Raw genomic sequence first — 22859 nt, forward strand, 5'->3', positions numbered from 1 at the left:
TTGGTATATGGTGTCCAAATAGTACAATAACACTAGGAATTAACGTATTTGGACAGAATCACACTGTGGACAACTCGCTAACGATGACATGTGAGGAAAAACACTTCGACTTCGATGTAATTGCTTCAGTACAACCTGGCCGATATGGGGCGAAGGTAAGTTTCACAAAGCTTTATTACATTTTCTCCCATCTATACTAACCAATACTAACCAATACTAACAAATAATAGCCAATACTAAATACTGACCAATATTGACCAATACGAACCAATACGTTATTAAGATTAATCTCTGAATAAACAAATAGATTCCACGCGGCCGTGCGTCTGTGCAGTTGTAGAAGACAGATGACGTCAAAATGTGGTAAGAACTAAAACTTGGCACACGAGGCGCACATAAAGGTGTCACTGATGTTCTTACCCTAATTTGAAGTCTTTTGTGGTCTACGCGGCAATAACATATAACAAAGAAGCAAACAATTTTTAATGGTGTCGTCATCTCTGCGTCTCTCCTCCAATAATCCAAAAGTAAGAACTACAAGGCGTGCGTAATTTAGCTTCTTAAATTAATTTCTGCATTTTCGCAAGGTCCATTACTCTTTCATAAATGAATCGCCTGTCAGAAGACGCCACTTGGGATACATAATTGTTAACGGTAAGGACAAAATAATTATCCTAACACAGTAATGATGGATAAAATATCGAAGATCAACACAATACTCAAGGAAACTGAACAATCGCTAACCAAGTAAAGGACAACTTCTACTTAGTTTATATAGCCTCCGTATTATTACAATAACAAAAGTGTTTCATACTTACAACACTCAAACATTTATCTTATCATGAACTTGTTCCTTGAACTGCTCTGATATGAAATTTCTTTATTAAGTAATAAACCATTCACCTTTTAATTAAAGGAGTGGATTAGAAAATTCAGTTTTCTCGCTCGATTTTTTTCAGAATCTGTTATTGAGGAGTGCACTTTTGATAGCCCATTAGGACTCTGCCCGAACTGGAAAAATGGCGATGGAAAAACTGGCGAGAAGTGGAGGTTTTCAAGCCAAACAAACAGAACCGGTGAAAGAGGTATAAATTTCATATTTGTAGTTTACACCGTTGAAATGGTCAGTGCTTTAAATCTAGAGACATTAGAAGTCTACTGTGTCTCAGTGTCAATATTTTTTTGGTCTCGACGATTAAACTTGCTTATAGTCTTTAAAATGAAAAGATAATTATATGATGCTTCAGGCCGGAAACAATCTGCATCCCAATTGGAACACATGATGCAAGGCCGAGCTAAAATTTAAAAAGATGTGACGACTCATAGTACTCCGCAAAGTTTTATAACCCTTTGAATAGGTCAGAAAGTTCATCCAAATGGTTAATATTTATGTACTTTCTCGTCCAAAAAGGATTAGAGAAATGACTAATAACTCGAAATCTCTTGACTTGTTTTCTGTCATAGGCGCACTAGTTTCCCTTTTGATAACATTACCAAAACACTCCGAAGCGTCTTTAAATTCATATTACCAACCTTTGTAATCATTTTTTCGCACCATTCAAACTACACCTTCTACCGAATTTAATGAATAGCGTTTTTTTTGTCAACCCTGTTCCAGTTGACTTTTTCTTTCAGGTAACTTTGCGTATACCGGTGGCACTCATAACTACGTCATACTAGAAACACCCCCGATTTCGGCTGGAGAGTCTGTCCCTTTATGTTTGACATTTAGCTTCTTGATGCAGAGTAAATCTGCTTCAAATTTCAACGTGAGTTTAAAGTCGGTTCACGACGAAAGCGAAGTGCTTCTGTACAGTCTCGTTGGGTATCATGGGAACCAATGGTCAAGAGGTCAAGTGCCTTGGAAGGAAAGACAGACTTCCAAGGTAACAAAATGATAATCTGGAAGCTTTTTATAAAGAATTGTTGTGAACAATGATGAAGTAACCATATATTTCATAACGTCCTTTAGCTGATCTTCAGAGGCTTCTCTAACGGTGTTGAAGAAATTGCTATCGCCATCGGCAAAATTAAAATATCGACCAATGACTGTGAGGTATACCCAGTCTTCTCTTCTCCAGGTGAGAAAAACAAAAGCATGCGGTATAACTCAGACAAAAGTAATAAAAACAAGAACATTATGCTATTTATGGACAATGTACCAAATGAGAACATCACACCTTTCCGCTGGCTCTTGCAGCAATACACATTTTTATGTAAGTGAAAGCAACATCCTAGGTGGCAAGCCAAGAAGTAATTTGTAACTAAACGTCAGATGTTCAGTAAAATTGAGTGTCAGTCGATGAAAAATTACGTCGGGAAAAGTTATATGAGACTTTTATGCATCAGCAGGTAAACTTCAACGTTAAACCATTTAAAGTCGTTAAAACAAAATTGCATCACGAGAAACATAAAAACCATCGTGATGTTAATGGTTGCTTTCAAATTTTTTGAAGTGGCAGTGTCACAAATACAGACGGAAGAATTTTTTTTTTAACGATTTAGGCTTCAGTTGTAACGGCGACGAATTTGAATGCGATAATGGACAGTGTGTTGCATCATCTCTACGATGTGATGGAGACTTGGCGTGCACCGACAACTCAGATGAACGAGATTGTGCGTGCCTTTCCAGCGAACTCAAGTGTGGCAACGGCAATTGTGTTCGTGTTAACAACTTATGTGACGGGGTTCAACATTGCCCTGACGGTTCCGACGAGGCAAACTGCGGTAGGGAACATCAAATTTATGTAATGAACAGCAAAAGGGAGCAGGAAAGAAAGACAACCTCTTCCTCTTTATCCTCAAATAGTCTTAGTTTTCTTTTCGAAAATGGTATGTCATTGCTCGTGTTTATTGCAAATTGTTTCATTGCACTTCGTGATTTAAAAACTTAACAATTCTTATTGGTTTAGAGAAGAGGATGATCAACCCCTAGGCCCAAGGATTTCGATGGTGGTGCATGTAACAAACATCCTGAATACTGTAATGAAGAAAGTGTTATGTGTCATGTGTATAAATATAGTACTTTGAATATCAAAGATGGTAAATTTTGAGCTCGTTCATCAAACAAAAGAAGAAGTATTTCATTTTGTTACGAGTTCAGTTAGTCACGAGCGTAAGATAAATCAAAATACAAAGGTTCAAGTCAGGGTTGAGGACTCATTTTTTCTATCAGTGTTCCACCACGCGATACAACGATTAACAGCGTTTTCAATTGATTTTCAAGTTCGAGACTCTCTATTAAACAGGTTATCTTACGAGGAACTTACAATTATAATAATAAATTATTCCAGAGAAGACATGTCCTGAGTTTCAGTGTGTTGCTGGAAACTGCATCCCATGGTACGCCACTTGTAAAACGGATGACAACTCGTGCGCCGACAACTCGCATCTTTCTGCAGTGTGTGGTAAGCATAGCGTCTTTCTTATTTTGCTTTTTATGACGGTTAAGCTGAATTGTATATATATATATATATATATATTTATATATATATGTATATATATATATATGTGTATATATGTATATATGCATATTTTGATTGCTATTATCGACTGGAGGACAGACGCGTCGATGACGTCACCATTAACAACATTCTGCTCTTTCATCCTATAAAACAAATGGGTTTCATGTCTCCGTGTGTCTGTCCGTGTGACACACTCGGCTGTGTACCACGTTTTTTTTCTTATCACAATTTGACGCCATCTGCGAGCTAATATATTCTGAACCACAGCAACCTGTAATATACATTTTAATGTACTACTACAACTATGGTGTGTTCACTGTAAAAATTACCTTTGAAAGAATTACAATCCATGGTCTTCGTCTCAGAAAAATAGTAAGACCCACTGGAAATAAATAATCTCATTGTCATTAAAGTTCAAACAAAGTATCTATGCCCCTTATGTTACAGGCTCATCTAGCTGTCCCTTGAACAACCTAAATTGCGTGGTACATGAAGGAAAAACAAAGCGGCAGTGTTCTTCATTTAGAGGTATTGTTTGTACTTGTTTATCTCAGCAAAAACCTTGTTTTTCTTGGCGAGTTAGAAATAATCCTCTCTTCCTTGAGACCAACGAGTTAAATCGGATGAGCAGACCGACCGCTAAAACTGGGGAGTGAAGTCTATCTTGGTTTTACAGAAATCTCGAAAAAGAAAAGGAAACATTAGCCTCATCGCACGAAGATGCCAAAAATACTTAGTTCTGGGCTACTTTTTTGTGTCAGTGAACAAAATTTCAAAGAAAGGAGGATTAAAAAATAGTCTTATTAAAAAATATTTGTTTTCAGGCTACTGTGGCTTTGAAAATGGTTTATGTGGGTTATCTAGTGATATCAGCATGGAGTTCCAATGGAGTTATGGCTCAGGAAAAACCCCATCACTCAACACTGGTCCCAGTAGTGATCACACCACATTCTCAAAAAAAGGTAAACTATCTATTAGAAGGAAATTTATCAACGTTACATAAAATTGATGCAAACTTTTATTTTATTTCTCTTCATTTCAAGTAGCCAGTTATTCCCTGCCTGCCTATCCTAGTAGGTTGAGGTTCCCCTTGAAGGGGGATATGACCCGTTTTAACATCTAGTTCAACACTTTAAAAAAAATGCCTGTTGTGAAATATAGTATACGAAACACACTATAAACATCTCAAAAATACAAAATATTGACTTTCAGAATAGGTCAGAGTCAGTTTCTTGTGACGTTCGCTTTTAGTACTACAGACTTCATCCTTGCGATACAAAGCATTGTCAACTTAAGCGAGTTGTCATGAAGTTGTGAAAATTAGAGTTGGCGGGTAGAAAAGGTTCCATTGTATTTCAAACCGAATACTCCATTAACCAGCACTTTTTGCAACTCGGAAACAGCAAAATAGTATAATTTCGTGAGGGATTTCATTAGGGTTTCATTAGGGATCCGTCGGTACCATAGATTCCTTCCCTGGGCGCAAGTCTACAAACCCTATTTGCCCTGTTCCTGCTACTTTAACAGCTGATTTTGTTTTATTGTGTAAATCACGTTAGTTTCCTTTATTACCTAGTATTTTTGTGAGAAATTTAGCATTTCTTTAGCATTGATTATCTATAATGGAAAATAATTTTACCTTCAACTTGCGTTAGTCTCAAGTTTTTGAACTGACACAAGTGTCGATGTCTTGTAATGGAGTATCTAGTTACGGGAAATAAACAATCTGATAAAAGGCAGAGTATAGAAAATATAGAGAAGAATCTTGGAGACGAATCGGTCACTCTGTAACTTGAAGAATGGAATCACCCGGACTTAAAAGCTGACACTTGAATGCTACAAAGTAACGAGTTATCCTCCTTTTGCATGGTTGTATCCTCGTCGGATGCCATATCAACAATTTTGCAATATTTCAGGTGTATACATTTTTATTGAGGCTTCACAGCAGTCCCCGGGGGACCGAGCTCGACTCATCAGCGACTGGTTGATACCAAAAGAGCCTGCATGTGTGCAGTTCTGGTATCACATGCACGGAAGACACATTGGAACCTTAAACATCCTCCTTAAGACAAAGCGGTCGGAGATGACGGTTTGGCAGCAGGGATCGAGGGATCATGGAGATAGATGGATCTTTGCACAGACTACTATTCAGAATGACAGTCCATACAAGGTATAGGTATTGGAAATGAGGTGGTGCGTGACTTGGCAATCCACATACATAGTAATGATTAATTAAGGAAGTTGGGGCAAATGACGAAGAGATTAACTATGTTAGACGTATCAGATTTTGGGCGTTAACGGCAAGAGAGATGCGGAAACTTAATGGTTAGTACACTGGACTCAGGGTCTAGTGTTCTGGGTTCAATACCTGCCCGGGTCAAAGTGTTTTGATCTTTGTTCTTTGTTAGTCGTAAAACGGCAAAAAAAAACCGTTAGTCGTTAAAAAATTTAAACGTATGAATCCTTTTCGAGTCACAAAAGAAGGAAGTTAACCGGTTAGCAGTAAAATGGCCAAAATTTTAACCGTTAGCCGTAAAAGCCATCACCTCATTGAGACCCTCCTTCGAAAAAAAAACGTGATGTAGGGATTGTTTTCACTTTTTTCTGAATGTTTCGCAGACCATCGTCTTATCCTAGTTAGAGTAGAAATAAACTGAAACTTTCATGCCCGAAACTCCACTAGAGTTTGAATTTTGTCGAGAGCACCAATTCAACTGAAAAATTCACTCCCTTTTTGTACGATTGTTTTTGGACAGTTCGTGATCGAGGCCCAAGTTGGTAATGGCCTTGAGGGGGACATTGCATTGGACGACCTAAGTGTAATAGACGGCTCCTGCACCCATATATCAAACCAAGGTAAGATGAACAAGTAATTTATTCTGTACTGACTTCCATTTCCGTGATTGTAAGCTAACTAAAGACAGTATGGTGTGTTCACTGTAAAACATTACCTTTGAAAAGAAACGAAAATTTATCAACTCAACGACTGATAACCGTACTAGAACTCCCCAGAAAAGAGTCAAATTCTGTTTCTTGCTTCTTTCCTAGTTAGTCCTGATTGTGATTTTAGTGAAGATATGTGTGGCTGGACTGGAGATCCCGAATGGAAGATTCACAGTGCAGGTTAGTTGTGGATCCTTAACCTAAACGCTGTCCACAGATCTGAGTAGATCATAACAAGGTACAGCATAAAGTTAACAGAACATTAAGAATATTTTCAGCAGGGCTTTCTTTTTCCATAAGCGGTTGGCGATGGTGCAATAGACAGCTAGGCCCAGAAATGGGGCTGTGAGGCTCCTTTCTCCAAGGAGGGTCTAGAGGCATGCTACCCAAGGAAAAATTGAAATCTTGAGACTCGCAAACGTAAATTCTGGAATTCTAGAATTAAATAGAGGGCTGTTCAATTTTTATTCACACCTCTGTGATTTTACAGTCATTCCTGACCAGCCAGAATACTACGTTTATGAATATACGTAGGAAATACAAAAATCAATGGCTTGCGGGGAGGCTGCCATTTCAAGACCCCTTACTGGCTCTAACTCACTTGTGTGAAAGCGCATGTAGAAAAGTAGACTCAAACACGAGAGCCTGCTCGCCGGCTAAACAGACAGCGATAATAGAGGCGGTGGCAGACCACCGGTAACTTGCTTTCATTGAAACTTGTTATTCTCACCCTTATTTTTGATATCTTCTTTTAACTGCGTCTTCTTCCTTTGCTTTGTACTTTACAGAGAAATACTTGTTTCTTCAGAGTAGCAAAGAGTTATACAGAAAGCTGATGAGTCCATTCATTGATTCTATTCAAGTCAGATGCATTCGATTCTGGTTTAAAAGTGAAGGAGAATATTTCAGGAGATCCTTAAAGCTGCTGGTAAACGGTTCTGATTCAAATTCTTCGTCAACGCTTTGGTCTGTCGACGAAGAAACTCCAACTTGGACGTTTATTCAACTTCCGTTACAAAGAGCAGGTAGTAAATTCCAGGTAACGAACAGAGGTCAATCCTAGTTATTACGATCAAGATATTCAGCTAAATCTAACAATATTTTAACTTTGCCTCTCAGCATTATTAAGGTCTGCATTAATTTGAGATGTAAGAATTTAAGCAATAAACATTTAATTTCCCTGCGATGCACCTTAATTTTTGAAGACCAGCCGCTTCTCAATGCCCAACTCTCTGCATCAGACATCATATACCAAATTACTCGCGGAGAACTATACTTCACTTGCTTGAAGTAATATACAGTGTTAACTCAATAGAAGCCTTCCTCGCCGTTATCTAAATTTAGATGAAATACCTTCCTTCTCTTTTTGTCTTATTTGAGGTCGTTTTTCTGGGGTCAAAACAGCAAAATCAGGCGACTATAAAGATCGATGACATCTCGTTTTCTAACGAGATTTGTAATGAAACTGCAAGTAAGTAACCACAATGAACTAAACACGCAAAAAAAAAATTGTATCACATTATAGTCAAAGTCAAACCAAAATAATTAATTGCTAGGCCACTATTTCTGAGAAGTTAGGATGCTCTCTTTTTATCTGCATACATAATTACTGAAGTTGAAAATGAAGATCGAGATCATGTGCAAGGACAGTTTGTTAACTTTGTTGGAAAAAAAGATAATGTATTCTCCTCGAGGCTTGCTGTAATTTCGTAGTATTCGATATTTCCGTTGTTTGGCGATTTGGATTTTCTCTAGGTAATTGATGCTCAAAACTTCAAGGATGATTATATACGTAACCCCATTCATATGTTCTCGGTTAAAATTTTATTTACTAGCTATCATAGGAAATTATGATAGCGAAACTCAACTCTCGCTTTTTTTTTGCCTTTACAGCTTCTGTTAAATGTTCTAATTATTTAACCCTCAACACTGCCGATAGACTGGTGAACTACTCGGCAACAGCGGACAAATGTGATGATACTCTAGACTTCAACCGCTGGTACAGAATTACTGGCGCAGCAGGAACTCAGCTCCCCGAGAAGCAGGTTCCTTTTCGACGTTGTGGAGCCAGATATCCTGGATGGATGGAAGGAGTTCACCCAACCGTTGAAGACGGCGTGGTATCACGAAATGTCTGTTTTGTCCTGGGTAGTACAAAGTGTCGATGGCGGCTAAAAATAAAAGTAAAAAACTGTGGCGAGTTTTTCGTTTACAAACTGGCTGCTCCTGTGTATTGTGATCAACGATATTGTGGATATGATGGAAAAGGTTTCCGTTATATACATCTTTTCTGGGTTTCATTCTTTTTAATGTCATTTTTGTTGGTTTTTTTGTTTTCAAGTTATAAGCAAATAAGAGTTTACGATGTGTTTTGGTTTTTGTCCAAGGAGGAAAAGAGCATCACCAACACGATGAATGGTGGAGCTGGAAAAATGAAATGCTGCATTCCACTTGGGACCTCTTTACTGCTGATAAGATGAAACGCCTTGACGACGATTTCAACCACGATAGGAACAATTCAGCCAAGAAAGCGATAGGTTAGGGAATTGGAAAGACCACAAAGTACTATAGAAAAGAAAAGAAATGCAACCAATCGCCTATATGACGGCAAAAATCATAGACTAAAAACGTTAGTTCTGACGGATCTCAGGGAAATTGTTTATAATTTCAAAAGACCTGTTCTCTCGATTAGAGGTAGTTTTTTTCAAAGTATAATACTTTTGGAAACATCTAATCGAGCTGCAACTACTTACCTGCAACAAACTAGTCGATCATGTCAAACTTTTTCGTACTTGTCTTTGTTATTTCAGCCGTCTTTTACACGACTTCGAATGTTCAAGTTAGTGCATAAATCATAGAGTTCAGATTTTTCGGACATATTTTATCTTCATTCATCGGTATAAAATGAGTCACGTGAATGTACTAAAGCAAGTAAATACTTCTTCTCTTTAAAGAAAAACAAGAAAGCATCGTCATCAGCTTGCGAGTTGGAGACGAGAGTCACATAGATATTAAGAACGACGCACCCTTGACTGCGATGACATTATGCTTATGGTTAGCTACCAAGTCCAGTCTGCAGTTAGAATATCGTGTTACCTCAGATGATGAGAAGGTTTTTGGATTAAGTTTGACGAGCAAGAATACCTTGGAGATTACCTTTATAAAAAATACCACAATGTAAGCAAAATGAAATTTCAATTAGTATTTGAAAAATCTAGAAGGGGGAGGGGGGGGTGGGAGGGGTACTTCCTAGTTATTATATAAAGGAAATGTGCTGCTTGGATGGATGGGGTGGTACTATTTGATTGGCTATAATTGGGTTGCATTTTCTTTATAGAGTAACGTGTTTTACATTCCGTTTAAAAAATGTGTCAGTTAAATGTGTCACTTAAAGTATCCCCTCCCTCCCTCCCACGATTAACTTTCATTAAATGCAATTCAATATTTGATTGTCAGCAAAATATATTCAATTCCTACGGAGCAAAGTTTTTCTGCACAGGCGATTTGTGATTTGATACAAGTATTTCCTCGATATTTTTCCTATAAATATGCGATTCGCTGTTCTTATCATATCTCATTCATGCACGAAATCTAAGAATTAAAACTTTTTCTTTCCATGACAGAAGAAGTAATTTGCCAATTAATTATGGTCAGTGGTACCACTTGTGCGTCACGTGGACATCAAGTTTACGGCAATGGCATGTATACAAGGATGGAAAAGCAGCAGGAGTTACGATAAAAGCTGAACCTGTTACAACTATGAGAGCAATACCGGGTGATTAGGAAATGATACGCTAAGATATTTATGTAGAAAGTATATCTTTTGCACTTCAAATGCATATTTCTTTGTTCCATTATAATAACATGGACGAAATTCTTACGACTACAAATGAACGCAAGTGTTTCGTTAGCACTCAGCCCAAATTCTGTTGAATCTATTCTCAAGGGTGTTGAATCAATCCGTGTCTTGTTTTAATGATTTTTAAATGGATCTGATTAAATGTGAGATTCGTTCACAATTATTGGCAACAGCAAGAAAGAGGCTTATGAAATTAATGAAATTAAATTGAAATTATTAAGACATTAAAAATCAAATCAAGTTCAAATTTGATTCCCTTTTAATTACTGAAAGTTTCGTTTTTGACAGGCACTGGAAGAATCTCAATCAGCTTGATGGAAACAAGTCACAACCCTGAAATATTTGCCAAGATTAGCAACTTCAATCTTTGGAGTTATTCTATGACGAAAGATGAAATAATTCATATGTCATATGGGTGTAGTAAAGACGAGGGTGATATTTTATCTTGGATGGCTGTAAGAAAGAAGATGAAGGAAAAATTTCAGGAGGAGAAGTCCTCCATATGCAATGAACATAGCGGTGAGCTAGGATCTAACTTTCAGTTCGGGGTACACTTAACTGTATGTCGCACAAAATAAGTATACATATACTATTAATTGCGATCCGTTTAATATAAACCAGAAAAAATGTATCCCACCTTCCAATGGTAGCTTCCTAGCTTTAATAGTAATATAATTGATTTGAGTTACTTTTTCTCAATAACAGAGTATCGAATTGTCAAAAATGAAGGAAAATTGTTATTTGAGTTCCTGAAATGCAGATCAATACAGGCTACTATGCACTTGTACAGTCGTCATTTTTGTGTATTTTCTTCTGTATTTTTTATACATCATGAAATATATTATTTTAATCATACAATAGCGTATGAAGGTATGTTAAGCCTGTATAGATCAGAACACTACAAAAGTTTAAAATTACTCTAAACATGAAGTTTCGAACTGGGGTTTATATGCCGCTATATGAAAGTGTAACGACTATTAATTCATATTTCATTGGTTTTGAAGGACCAACCCTTGTTATGAGAGGCAATCCTGTCGTCACTGGCGAGAAGACTGCAACATTTGTAAGTCCATGGCTGCCCAAGTCTGAAAAAGCGTTCGGCAAATGTTTGAGATTTAAGTACAAAATGGTAGGTCGTGGGGTGAAGTCGCTTAAGATTTATCAAGAGACGCAATATGGATTTGAAAGGCAGCCAATCTGGGTCGACGGCAAAGGAGCTGGATTTTCAAGCAGCCTTTGGCATTACGGGCAAACATCAATTAGTACAACTTCCATTTTTCGGGTGAGCATGACATTTTGAACTAATCATGAACAGCAAAGAAGTAAATTATACTGTTGTGACGTAGGTGTTGCATACAAAGCTGCATATAGTTTTTAAAGGGTATGTTGAAATAAGAACGAAAAATATTCGATATTTTTTTTCCGCAACCTCTCTTAGTATCAGATCACTTCCGGCTTGCAATTTAGTTCCTCTAAGAGGTCCTTTAATTTCGTTTCTACAGACAACTTTAAAACTACAATGATTCTAAACGAAAACCAATTTTTTCACCTCAATTTCTACTCTTCGTGGTATAGTTTTTGTTACCTTTCATTTCGGACTAATATCGCTTTTAACGAGCTTTTTAAGATGACAAAAATTCTTATATGAAAGGAACTTTTCTGCCCAGTTGTTACCTATTACATGTGTAGACCTATTCGCCGCTTTTTTACTACTGGAACCTACCAGCTCAACCAAAATTATCCGAAACTTAATTAAAAATTTCTTCAATTACTTAAGGTTCTTCATTTGAACTGGCAATTTTAATCGTCACTATACCTCTACACTGATGGCTAGAGCCTGCGAATCGAATGATAACAAAACGAAAGGTTTTTTTTTTTTTTTCCTGTCGTGTACTTGCAGTTGAGTATTGTCGGCGAGCTGGATGGAAAGCCAGGTTACCTTGCCTTTGGAGGTATTGTGATGTCACATGAGACGTACTGCTCGCCTCAACCGTCAACAGCTCAGAAAGGTATAAGATTGACCATTAATTAAGAATACGAATCAAAAGGGAACCACGAAATTTCTCTTTGAAAGGTTCCATCGACTGGCGCCACTTTCCTTTTTCTCTATACTGCCAGCTTGAAAAAAAAATGCAAACCAAGAGGGAGGAAACCTCTGACTAAAATGTCGTTCAGTGAACCTTATCATTAACCAGAACACTTGGTGAATACCAACTTACTTTAAAGGGTTTATGCTGCTAAAGAAAGGGTTAATTCCAGAGGGAGAAAACGCTTCCTGAAATAGCACAACTGGTTTAATTATTCTTAATTACTTTAGCAGATAATTTAAAAGACGAAACCCATTGAGCTTTGCCAAGAGTTTATATTCTCTTGGCTTTGCATACCAACATTATTTTTACCTTTATTATAAATACTATTTTCATCATCATCATCATCATTATTATTAATAGTATAAGAGTTATTATGATTACTATCACAATCAATATCAGTGTCACTATCATTGTATTGCCTTAAGCTTGCAGACAAACTCTAGCAAAAAGCTTCGGATTTATTGTATCACCGCTATATCCCGGATATTACCCAAACAACGTGACATGCAGTTGGCACGTGACCACTGAGGAGAATCGCACCATACGTCTCCATTTTCAGTCATTCGCGATTGAGCCTCACCCCACGTGTGCTAATGACTACGTAGAAGTTCGAGACGGTGGAAATGACTGGTCACGAACTATAGGGAAATACTGTGGCCATACATACCCACAAGTGATAGAATCATCTTCGAACACTTTAACAATAATATTCAGGGCAAATGAAGCCGGCATAAATACAGGATTCAAAGCGAACTATACTACTAAACCAGGTAAGACTTGCAGTGTAGTTCTCAGCATACTTTTAGTTTTATCTCTTTCAGCCACAAGGTATTTTCTCAGCTTATTCCATCATTGAAAAATACACGCTCAAGTTTATTGAAACCTCCTTTCATTAGATTTTAAAGTGTAACTTTATCTTTTGGAAATTGTCCGAAAATATTCTTAAAACTTGACTCTGAATGTAGCCATTTGAAATTAAACAATTCACTTGGCAGTGCAAGCTCAAAGTTTACAAATACTTGCTGCTCTGGTTGTAGCAAAAAATCCTTTGTTGATTCAAGCTACCTTTTCATTTAGTTTTCAATTGTAAAAATAAGATAATTTGGTTTTATAATATGAGTTGATAATGTAAATTGACCACCGTAAAGGGTTTCAAATCTAACATTTCGAACGTCAGCCCTTCGCTCTTGTGTACAGGCTAGGTTACTCTATGGAATTTTAACCCTTCTACTCTTAAGATCTTTTTAGTAATTATTCTTACTGTCTGCTATACAGTTCTCATGATGTAGCTTTGGAGAATTTGGTATTTGATCAACTGAAAATCCCCTTATTTAAAGGGTTATGCTGCTAAAGAAAGGGTTACTTCCAGAGGGAAAAAAATGCTTCCTGAAATAGCACAACTGGTTTAATTATTCTTAATTACTTTAGCAGATAGTTTAAAAGACGTAACCCATTGAGCTTTGCCAAGAGTTTATATTCTCTTGGCTTTGCTACAATTTGTAGGATTTTCTACATTCTCGTCACTTGTATGATTGGTATTGTAATGATGTTGTAAAGAGGAATTTTTGGGGCGGTTACTCATGCGAGTTAAAGGACCAATATCATAAATTCGTCTTCACTCTCTTATGTCTGAGATAAAGGATACAGTCGAACTTATATCAAGCGGCACCATATTAAGTGGTCACCCTTTATGAAGCAGTCGGTTTTCAAGGTCACAAATCTGTTTCCCCTAAATCACCGTAATTTTCATCTCTATTTAGCGGTCGCCACGTGCACTATAAAACGGTCGTGGTTAGCTTTGAGAGTCTCAACGGCCTGTTCAAGGTTGGATTGTCTTCCGCCTGTAATAAACGATCACTTAATGCGGAACTTCTCAACTGAAACTAAGAATAATCTTTTAAGCAAACTTTTATCCATATTTTTCTTCCGAAATCAATGTAAGAAGTGTTTTTGAAAATTAAGTGGTCAACTATGGCATAAAGTTAGAACCGTTTTTTATATTACTTCTATTCTGTGGAACCTTTATTAAGCGTTCGAAAAATATTATTTGTTCACATCGCCATTCCCCGTGGGTGACCGATTAATACAGGTTTGGCTGTTTCTGGTTTCTGGAGCTTATCTTTCCTTTAGAGATTCTTATAAATACGCTTTTAGGAGAAGATTTAATTGGCACATGAGAGGAGATACGCAACGTCCAGCGTTTAAGTAGCCCCTTTATTCGAAAAAGTGACTTTAATTGATTTGAGAGAGTTTGCCAAGATGTAGAAGGCTACTCTAACTCGAATAGTGATCCTTGATTTATAATTGCTGATTATTTGCTTAAACCTGTCAAAACCGATTCTCCAGGTTATAGTTATGCAAGGTATTTCTCTGAATGACAAGTTAATTAGATACAATCCTAAAACAGCAGTTCTTCTTACTCATTTTTCAGGAAAAAGAACCTTTTGCATCGAAGGTGAGGACAAATATCTATGAAAACTTTTATCTCCTTATCACATTCACTAAATAACGTGGCTCCTTAACATTCCTATAAGGTTGTCCTCGAGGCTGCACTTGTGCGAGATTACCCGGAAGTGACGTCAAGGTGCTGGTAAAGAGTGACTCTTTGGTTTCTTTACCAGGTCATTATCCAGAAACCACAGCAGTCGTGTGAGTATTGAACGGAAGAGAGGATGATGAAGTTGATCAAGAGCGCGTTTTTGTTTATTAATATTCGTATATGATAATATTCCTTTTTCAGGCTGTTTGGTGAAAACAGAATAAGTCGGGTTAATATCAAAGATTTTCCAAGACTCCAGTTCATGGAATACTTGTAAGTTTGATCTTACTGTTGCACTTTATCTTGCTCTAGCATCTCAGGGTACTAACTGCAAAAATTCTCCACAGAGACCTCAGTAACAATGTTATACTCGACATGGAAAATTCCCCGTTTAAGAAACTCACCGCTTTAAAGACACTGTAAGTTGCATAACTTTATTTTTTAAATCGTGTCGAACCGTAATGTACTTAACACGTGCCTCTGGTTTTCGCAACCAGGAGTGCTGTTATTCCCGTGGACGGGATGTCAGTGCCAGGACAGGGTTGCTTCCAGCATTTGGTCTGCTTATCAGTTCCTATCGTACAACGCTAAAGAGAGACACATTGAAAGTAAAGTTCTTTACCCAAGAAACAACAAATGCCAAGAGCTCGGAACCAAGCTCCAGATTTCAAACTGTTAGCCCTTTTGAATTCTCCCTTTTTGACCTTTTTATGTTATACTTAATGTTTATTTCTCGACAAAACTAATGATAGGTATCTTTTTATGGAAACGTTTTCGATCAATTATTCTAGTTCTTCATAGTTTCCTGTTGTCATAATGTAAGACAATACGCCCGAACAAAAATACAAATGATATAATGTCCAACGAACCCCGATATCTTTTAAAAATTTCAGGAGACTGAATGGGAACTTCCTTGAGCAAGTGACAAGAGAGAATTTCATAGGATTGTCCAAACTTCACACACTGTGAGGACACAGCTGTTAGATATACATTAACCCTCTACACCTTAACGTCAGTGTGCATATTCTCCACACTATTCTCTATACGATTCCTAAGGTGCCGACAAGGAGGATTTGTTTAGCAATCAGGAGCTCGAGTTTCTTTAGTTAGTGATCATTTCCGGCTTTATTTGCTTGACCTGAGGGTGTGACTCGGGGATTCAAAGGGTTAAAGTTGTCTGACAAATTATCTTATGTAAACAAACTATTCGACTGTTTACCAGGTGTTCATTATTCACCAAAGTATCTCGTCAGAATTAAACGTGTGGTAATCGTGTATTATATTACTTCTTGTTTCCAGTGATCTTGCATTCAATTTCGTGAATGAAGAGCATCTTTGTGGTCGCCACGAATTACTATTTCAGAACTGCTTTAAATTCTGACTTTAAGGAGTTAAAGGTTGGAAAAACCCTTCTTATTTCTTAACACAGGGATATGGGATCAAACCTACTTCGTGAAATTCGCCAAGGAGTATTTCAAGAACTAAAAGAGTTGAAAGTTTTGTAAGCTACACATCTTTAAATGTGTATTTTTGTTTCATTTCGATTCTGATGTAGTACTCATCAAAACAGTTCTCTTATTTTCTAACTTTGTGTTGTCTTGAGCAGAGGTTTGCGTTCTAATAAGATTCACAAAATTGAAGCTGATGCATTTCGAGGCCTGAAAAATTTGACCTTTCTGTGAGTATACCAATCTTTTCAATTTGCTACAAATAAAATCTTCTTTCAGATTTCAGTTTCATAAATGAAAGAAAGAAAGAGGTTGCATGAAAAACGTGATCAGTTTGGAGAACAGGGATAAGCAGTGCAATACCCAAGTGTTGTCGTGAGTCCGGGTCAGCTCTAAGCAGCTTAAAGTTTAATGTTGTTCTTATGGCCTGACGGGGTCATAGCAGTGAAACTCCTATATATGTAACTTTGCTCCAGTCTTCCTTACGGTAAACTGATAAACCGACATTCAACATATATTTTGATCTCTCCCTCAAATTTTAGTTATCTTCACGATAATGAATTAACAAACATTCGGCGAGAAACATTCAGAGGACTTCATTCATTACAGACACTGTAAGTAGCGTATTCTTGTCTCAATCGAAATAATAAAATTAAATAAGTTGCTCAGATTCCCACTTACGTGCAAGGCAAGGCTGGAAAAATACATCTTATTCAATGTTTCCTAATAATTATGTTAGTTGCCTTAGAAAATTTTTTCTTAGCCTCGTGCGAGGAAAAATATTATACTCGTTTTATTGAGCCAATAGGGTAAAGTGTCGTTATAGTGGAATGATAGGTCGTGATAATAAATAAAAAGGGAACTTTACATCTCAATAACACTTTTCATTGGACTTGACCGGACATGACTTTATTGAAAAATTAAAAGAATCCGTTGTTTTCCTTCCTATCTTCAGTTTTCTCAATGGAAACCCACTATCAGAGTCAGATTTTGATCCTGACACCTTCGACGAGTTGACAAGCCTCAAAACATTGTAAGGTCTTCTGATTGTTGTTTAATTTTTGATAGTTATGACATTTTAGCAGATTAGATCTAGTAAGAAAAAAACTAGTGTGGTTTTCTCCATAATATCAACTGTTTAAGTCAATTATACAAACAGAAAACATAGATCATCTTTACGCATTCAAACTGAAATAATAGGTTAAAGGGGGTAAGTTCCTAAAGAAGCTGTGATGCTGCGTCGGTGGGGGTGTTACAGGGTATTTTAGTTTTATCAGCTAGGTTGATAATGTAAATTGGCCACATCGCCATTCGCTCTAACGAATTCGGCTACTGCTCGAAACGTCAGCTTACAAACTCTTTACGATGGTCAATTTACATTATCAGCCCAATTGATAAAAAAAAATAAACTGGAACAAGCTCAACATAATGTCGCAATCACACTTGAGTAATTTACTTTGACAATTTTTTGATCGTCAAAGTAGTAAATAAATAAATATTTTCAAGAGCACTCGAAAAAAAAGCTTCTTGAGTGGCGTGTGTTGCACGACATCCATAGAACGGCTGTGAAGGAGGTCACGTGTACTTGCAGGGCTAGCATTCGTTTGTACTTGAAAAGCCTTCTTTTACTAGGACTGGTTACCAACTCGTCCATCTTCATTGCCAAGAGAAAACTCGCCGATATAAGAGCGGCTTAAATCAGTAAGCCATATCAAGAAGCAAGAAAAAAGAGGAGAAGGAGAGAAGCCTACTTGCCCAGACCTTGTTTACTCATTGGTATTCGATTGTCTCTCGTACAGAAGTCTGTTTTACGAACTCCTGCCCGTATCATGAACTTCAAGAAAGCTAACTCGACCTATATTCTCATCGAAAGCAACATAACACAAAAAACGAGATTAGTTTTGTCGATAAGAAAGATGCATTCATAGTGTGGACTACAAGAGACTTTTGCATTCGTCTGCATTTGCATAACTGAACTAACTTTGATACAATCGACAGGCTCCTGTGAACGTCCTGACTGTTCCTCTTCATCTTCTCATTTTCTCTCCACAGAACAAAATATGTATTGTTCCAATTGTAAACTTAGTTGTTATATCTTGTCGCAATTTGTTGTTTGTTAGTTTTCTTTCTATATCTCACAAGCAAAATTATGTGACATAAAATTTAATCCCAGACCTTTATATACAAACTATTATCTTTTGTAGGAAACTCGATCAATTCATCATATGTTGTTACGCAATGAGTACAATTCCAAACCTTAAATGCCAGTCACCTGACAGAGCGTTCTCGACTTGTGATGATTTAATGAAAAACGACGGACTGCGCATGTGTATTTGGATCCTTGGATTGCTTGCCTTCATCGGCAACTTATTAGTGATCATTTGGAGGATTCGTGTTCGAGATGACAACAAAGTTCAGTCTTTTGTACTCACTAACTTAGCCTGCGCAGACTTTTTGATGGGTGTATACCTATTAATCATCGCCATTAAAGATCTTCAGTGGAAAGGCAAATATTTCAAACATGACGTTGCATGGAGAAAAGGAAACCTCTGCCAATTCGCAGGCTCACTTTCAATGCTTTCAAGTGAAGTGTCTGTTCTCATGTTATTAACTATAACAATAGACAGGCTTATAAGTGTCGTATTTGCCCTGAGACTGCAGTCCTTATCATTGAAATCAGTGCGTATTATTTGTTCTTGTATATGGATAATTGGAATCATTATATCGTTTATCCCCTGGACAGGAATATCCTATTTCCATGACAAATTCCATAGTTTTGGCTTCTTTGGAAGTTCAGCAGTTTGCCTGCCGCTTCAGTTCTCAGAGGATAAACCTGCAGGATGGGAATATGCTACGGCATTTTTCATCGTTTTGAATTCCGTTGTGTTATTGTGTATTCTGACTGCTTATGCCTTAATATTCTGGACTGCTTTGACTCTGATTAACTCTTCCTCAGTAAAGCACCTGAAAGCTGAGTCAACCAGAGCCAGAAGACTTTTCTTCATCGTTTTGACGGACTTTCTCTGCTGGATGCCAGTTATCATTATCGGTATTCTATCCTTAAGTGGAAATTTTCATGATCCGAAACACGAAGCAAAAGTTTGGATAGCAGTTTTTGTTCTGCCCGTCAACTCTGCCATCAATCCAATCCTATACACCTTCTCCACTCTAGGAGTACGAAAAAAATTAAGATCTGCATTCAATAAGAGATTTGGCGGAAAGTTCAGCTGTAAGTAAAGACCACCTTGAGTCTTAACCGAATAACAGTCGTAAGTAGTAGGGAGCTAGAATTGGTTTCATAATTTCAACCGGATAGAGGTAAATGTTACAGGAGAAGTCCTTAAAGCGTCACTGCAAATTTACAACAAGTGTGGCCTATTCTGTACATCGGCTGCTGTGAAGGTCCACTTTACTTTTACCGTATAACGAGGCAATTGGTTATGTTGACATAAATTTCACAAAGGATCACACGAGACAGCAAATTTCAATTCGCCGTTTTCAAAAATCCTTGATTCACCTGACCCTTAAAAAAAAACCAAGCACACTAATGCGCACTTGTCGACTTGCCAGTAATGGGCAGAGCACATGACAAGCCTTGAAAAATTCCTACAGAACATGTGTCGTTTGTCTCAAGTACAACATTCCTTCGCTTCTCGCTTCTCCAGATTGTAATATCATATATTTATAAATCAGTGATATGGCAATGACGGACAATTGAGTTCAGTATCGTTGCAAAAATATGTCAGCTCAATGAATATAAAGAGAATCATATTGACTGATTAAATTTTAATATTTCCTGATAGGCGGCAATTGTTACCAAAGAGAGCCCACCGAAAGTTTATCCATGCAGGATACAGTTGTCTCGGAGTATCGCCACATGGAATCAGTTGAAAGTCCGCGGAGGAAGCTACATATACTAGAGAAAGCTGCAGGATTTTATCAAGATGATGATGTGGTATGTCAATCTTTCTGCTTATGTTTTAGCTGTTTTAGCTCCTCAATCACTTGAATAACAAGGCCATCTTCATTTCCTTCACTGCGCAAATGCTCCTCAGAAAAAGCATCTACCATAGCAGCATGCAAGATTTCCATCTGACAAACATGAATTGGTTGTTTCTTAACCAGAATCTAAAACTTAGCTCAGTGGACCAAAACATTTGCACATGCATCGTACAATGCAGAATTAAATCCCGTTTGAAGCTCTCAAATTTACCTCCCCTTGGCTATTATGTTATTGTGTTACTGGTTAAGAAACATTTCACAATTACATCTCTTTTTTATAGTTCTATCTCGTTGCTAAGGAAATGACAAAAGGAAATAATTTCAAGGTGTTGCTGAAATGCTTTAGCTGGAGAAAAAGGAGTACTTTTGAGAACGAACTTGAAGTGTATAAATGTTTACCTCAAAGCGCGGTCAGAAATGACATTCCTGCTCTTCAGTGGTACTCGGAAGGTAAAAAGTATAGTTACGTAGTTATATAGCTATGTAGAGGAAAAGGTGGCCAAAATAGAGATAATTACATGGGGAATTTTGAAATGTTTCTTTTATGTAACTAGCAGCAGAGAAATTGAATGTAACAAGTGTATCTGGTCACCAACTCAAAAGTAGAAGGAAAACCTGTCACCTTTCCCAAACACAACACAACAGTTTGTTTTCCATTTAAAACAGTTCTTATTCTCTATCTATTTTTAACGACTTTAAGTGTGCAAAGAGCAAAATCAATTCAATCTTATTCTCCAGAATTGCAGTGCATGATTTCTTTCCTCTTCAGCAAACGCTTTGGAAATATCTTGTGCGAATGAAGATGTTCCGCGACCCAATGAGAATATGAGGTATGAATGAGATGAGTGTGCCTGAGAATAAATTTGGTTCCACAAAAATTGAGCTTTTTCATACTTATCCGAAATTCACAGTCTCAGCATCTTTTTCAACATTCAAAAATGTCCAACAGAGAATATGAATTTATGATAATGATAACAATTCCCGAAATGATAAGGATGACGTTATGATCTAGGTATTAATAACGACAGTCCTGGTTACAATTAATAAAAAGTGTACAGGTGCTGATCCGGTAGATGATGGTCATTATAAATGTGAATTTTGAGATCATCTACAAAAATCTGGCCTCAATTATCGTCAGTAACATCGTATTCAACATTTTTGGGTAGCAAATATGTAAAGATATATATAAATCTCTCTCTCCTTCAAAAGGAAGCGATTATTCAGCCTGTAGTAAGAGAAATCAAACGGCCTCATTCAAAAATGGCGAAGGAAAAGCTTCCCATCCCTTGTTCTAAATTTACAACTTTTAAAGCTCTTCTTCCTTAGTAAGAGACGCAATTTTTAATTATCAAACTCACCCTCTGACGTTGTTCTTGTCTGTACTTTATTGTCAGCTTGCTTTGTTACAAGTATGTAAGCGGAATCTCCCTCTCGAATTTCATGGAAAAGAACCGCACATCCATGTGTCTCACTCTGGTTTATCAATTTGCCCTTGACATCATCAAGACTTTGGAGTATCTGCATGAGAACGGGTTGAATCATAATGGCATTACACCTGCAAATATCTTGTTAACTGAGAATCCGGGGGTGAGTATGGCACTTCCCATGTAACAAATACATTTTGTCACACTTCGGAACTGCTATGTTGATGGCGTCCTTTATATCATTCATGTTATTTAGTCCTTTGTTCGCCTCGGGAATTCCTCCATTCTCTAAGTCGCTCAGTAATTTTCTAGGCCATCCAACTGTCCATTCATTCATTCATTCGTCTATTTGTTTCCTAACTCTTTCACTTTGTTTAAACATTACGTTCGTTTATTCGTTTTTTCGTGAATTCTTTGATTCCCTTCTTTAGCCCTTCCTTTTATTCCCTCCTTCCTCCGTAATTTAGTTCATTCACTCTTTTGTTACCTTTTCTCCTCTCCCTCGATCGTTCTTTTCTTCACTAATTAATTATGAGCTCTCTCATCGAGCCTGTGGCGCTTTTCGTTTCAGATCCCTCAGTGGCAAGCAAGGCTGATGAACTTTGACCGTGCATGCAAAGGACCAAGTCATGCAAATGACGTGAGGTCTTTTGGTGATCTGCTCCAAGAAATGTCTCAGCGATGCAATGATGACAACCAACAGGTAGGTTTGCTCTCTGCTATGTGCATCATTTGTAAGTAAAGTGCGAAAAACTTTCCGCTTGCTTTGAGTTTTTTGTCTACCACAACTGCTTTGCTTTCGAAGTTTTATCAAGTAGCCAAAGGGTGATACTGCTGTTTTCTACGTGCTTTTTCGTTCCACAGATACAAGAATTGTTAGACTCATTTCCTATTAGCGCAAGGGAAGCAAACGCAACCGCTGTCATGGTTCGTCTACTACTGGAGAAAGCCTGGGGCGAGTTTTTCATGGAAACAAGACTGTGATCCAGATTTTGATCCTCCTTTGACAATTTACTAAGGACGAGATGATATTCAGTTCTTTCTCATGGGTTTAAGTATCTGATAAAGTTTCTTCATCACTTTTCAAACA

At 37.4% G+C, this 22859-nt stretch overlaps 1 protein-coding gene across 2 annotated transcripts; it reads left to right on the forward strand.

The window, feature by feature from the left end:
* The first annotated feature begins 49 nt into the window (after positions 1–49).
* On the forward strand, positions 50–22851 carry LOC131778086 (uncharacterized). Of its 2 annotated transcripts, XM_059094465.2 has the most exons (38): positions 50–155; positions 588–654; positions 960–1085; positions 1636–1886; positions 1973–2081; positions 2506–2727; positions 3294–3407; positions 3912–3992; positions 4289–4426; positions 5381–5634; positions 6221–6320; positions 6513–6587; positions 7196–7446; positions 7788–7878; positions 8301–8675; positions 8795–8944; positions 9362–9584; positions 10031–10182; positions 10555–10785; positions 11271–11548; positions 12167–12275; positions 12782–13126; positions 14788–14811; positions 14891–15005; positions 15097–15168; positions 15243–15314; positions 15789–15860; positions 16325–16396; positions 16502–16573; positions 16886–16957; positions 17299–17376; positions 18548–19572; positions 20147–20298; positions 20627–20795; positions 21115–21175; positions 21740–21932; positions 22341–22472; positions 22634–22851. In XM_059094465.2, exons 1-38 carry the CDS (start codon positions 84–86, stop codon positions 22751–22753), a joined length of 6315 nt encoding a protein of 2104 aa, XP_058950448.2. In that variant the 5' UTR covers positions 50–83; the 3' UTR covers positions 22754–22851. The 2 variants fall into 2 exon arrangements, with proteins under 2 accessions (XP_058950448.2, XP_066021055.1); XM_066164958.1 differs by lacking the exons at positions 22341–22472; positions 22634–22851 and having other exon boundaries at positions 21084–21175; positions 21740–21875.
* Positions 22852–22859: the final 8 nt, after the last annotated feature.

This window comes from Pocillopora verrucosa, chromosome 4 (assembly GCF_036669915.1).
Source record: "Pocillopora verrucosa isolate sample1 chromosome 4, ASM3666991v2, whole genome shotgun sequence".
NCBI classification, from domain to species: domain Eukaryota; kingdom Metazoa; phylum Cnidaria; class Anthozoa; order Scleractinia; family Pocilloporidae; genus Pocillopora; species Pocillopora verrucosa.

Bases quoted from the DNA above. Each gene is read 5' to 3' on its own strand.
- LOC131778086 (XM_059094465.2), top strand. From the start codon at position 84: ATGACATGTGAGGAAAAACACTTCGACTTCGATGTAATTGCTTCAGTA. The intron at 4,427-5,380 runs GTAAACTATCTA...GCAATATTTCAG, and splicing joins CACCACATTCTCAAAAAAAG to GTGTATACATTTTTATTGAG. The intron at 14,812-14,890 runs GTGAGGACAAAT...CATTCCTATAAG, and splicing joins AAGAACCTTTTGCATCGAAG to GTTGTCCTCGAGGCTGCACT.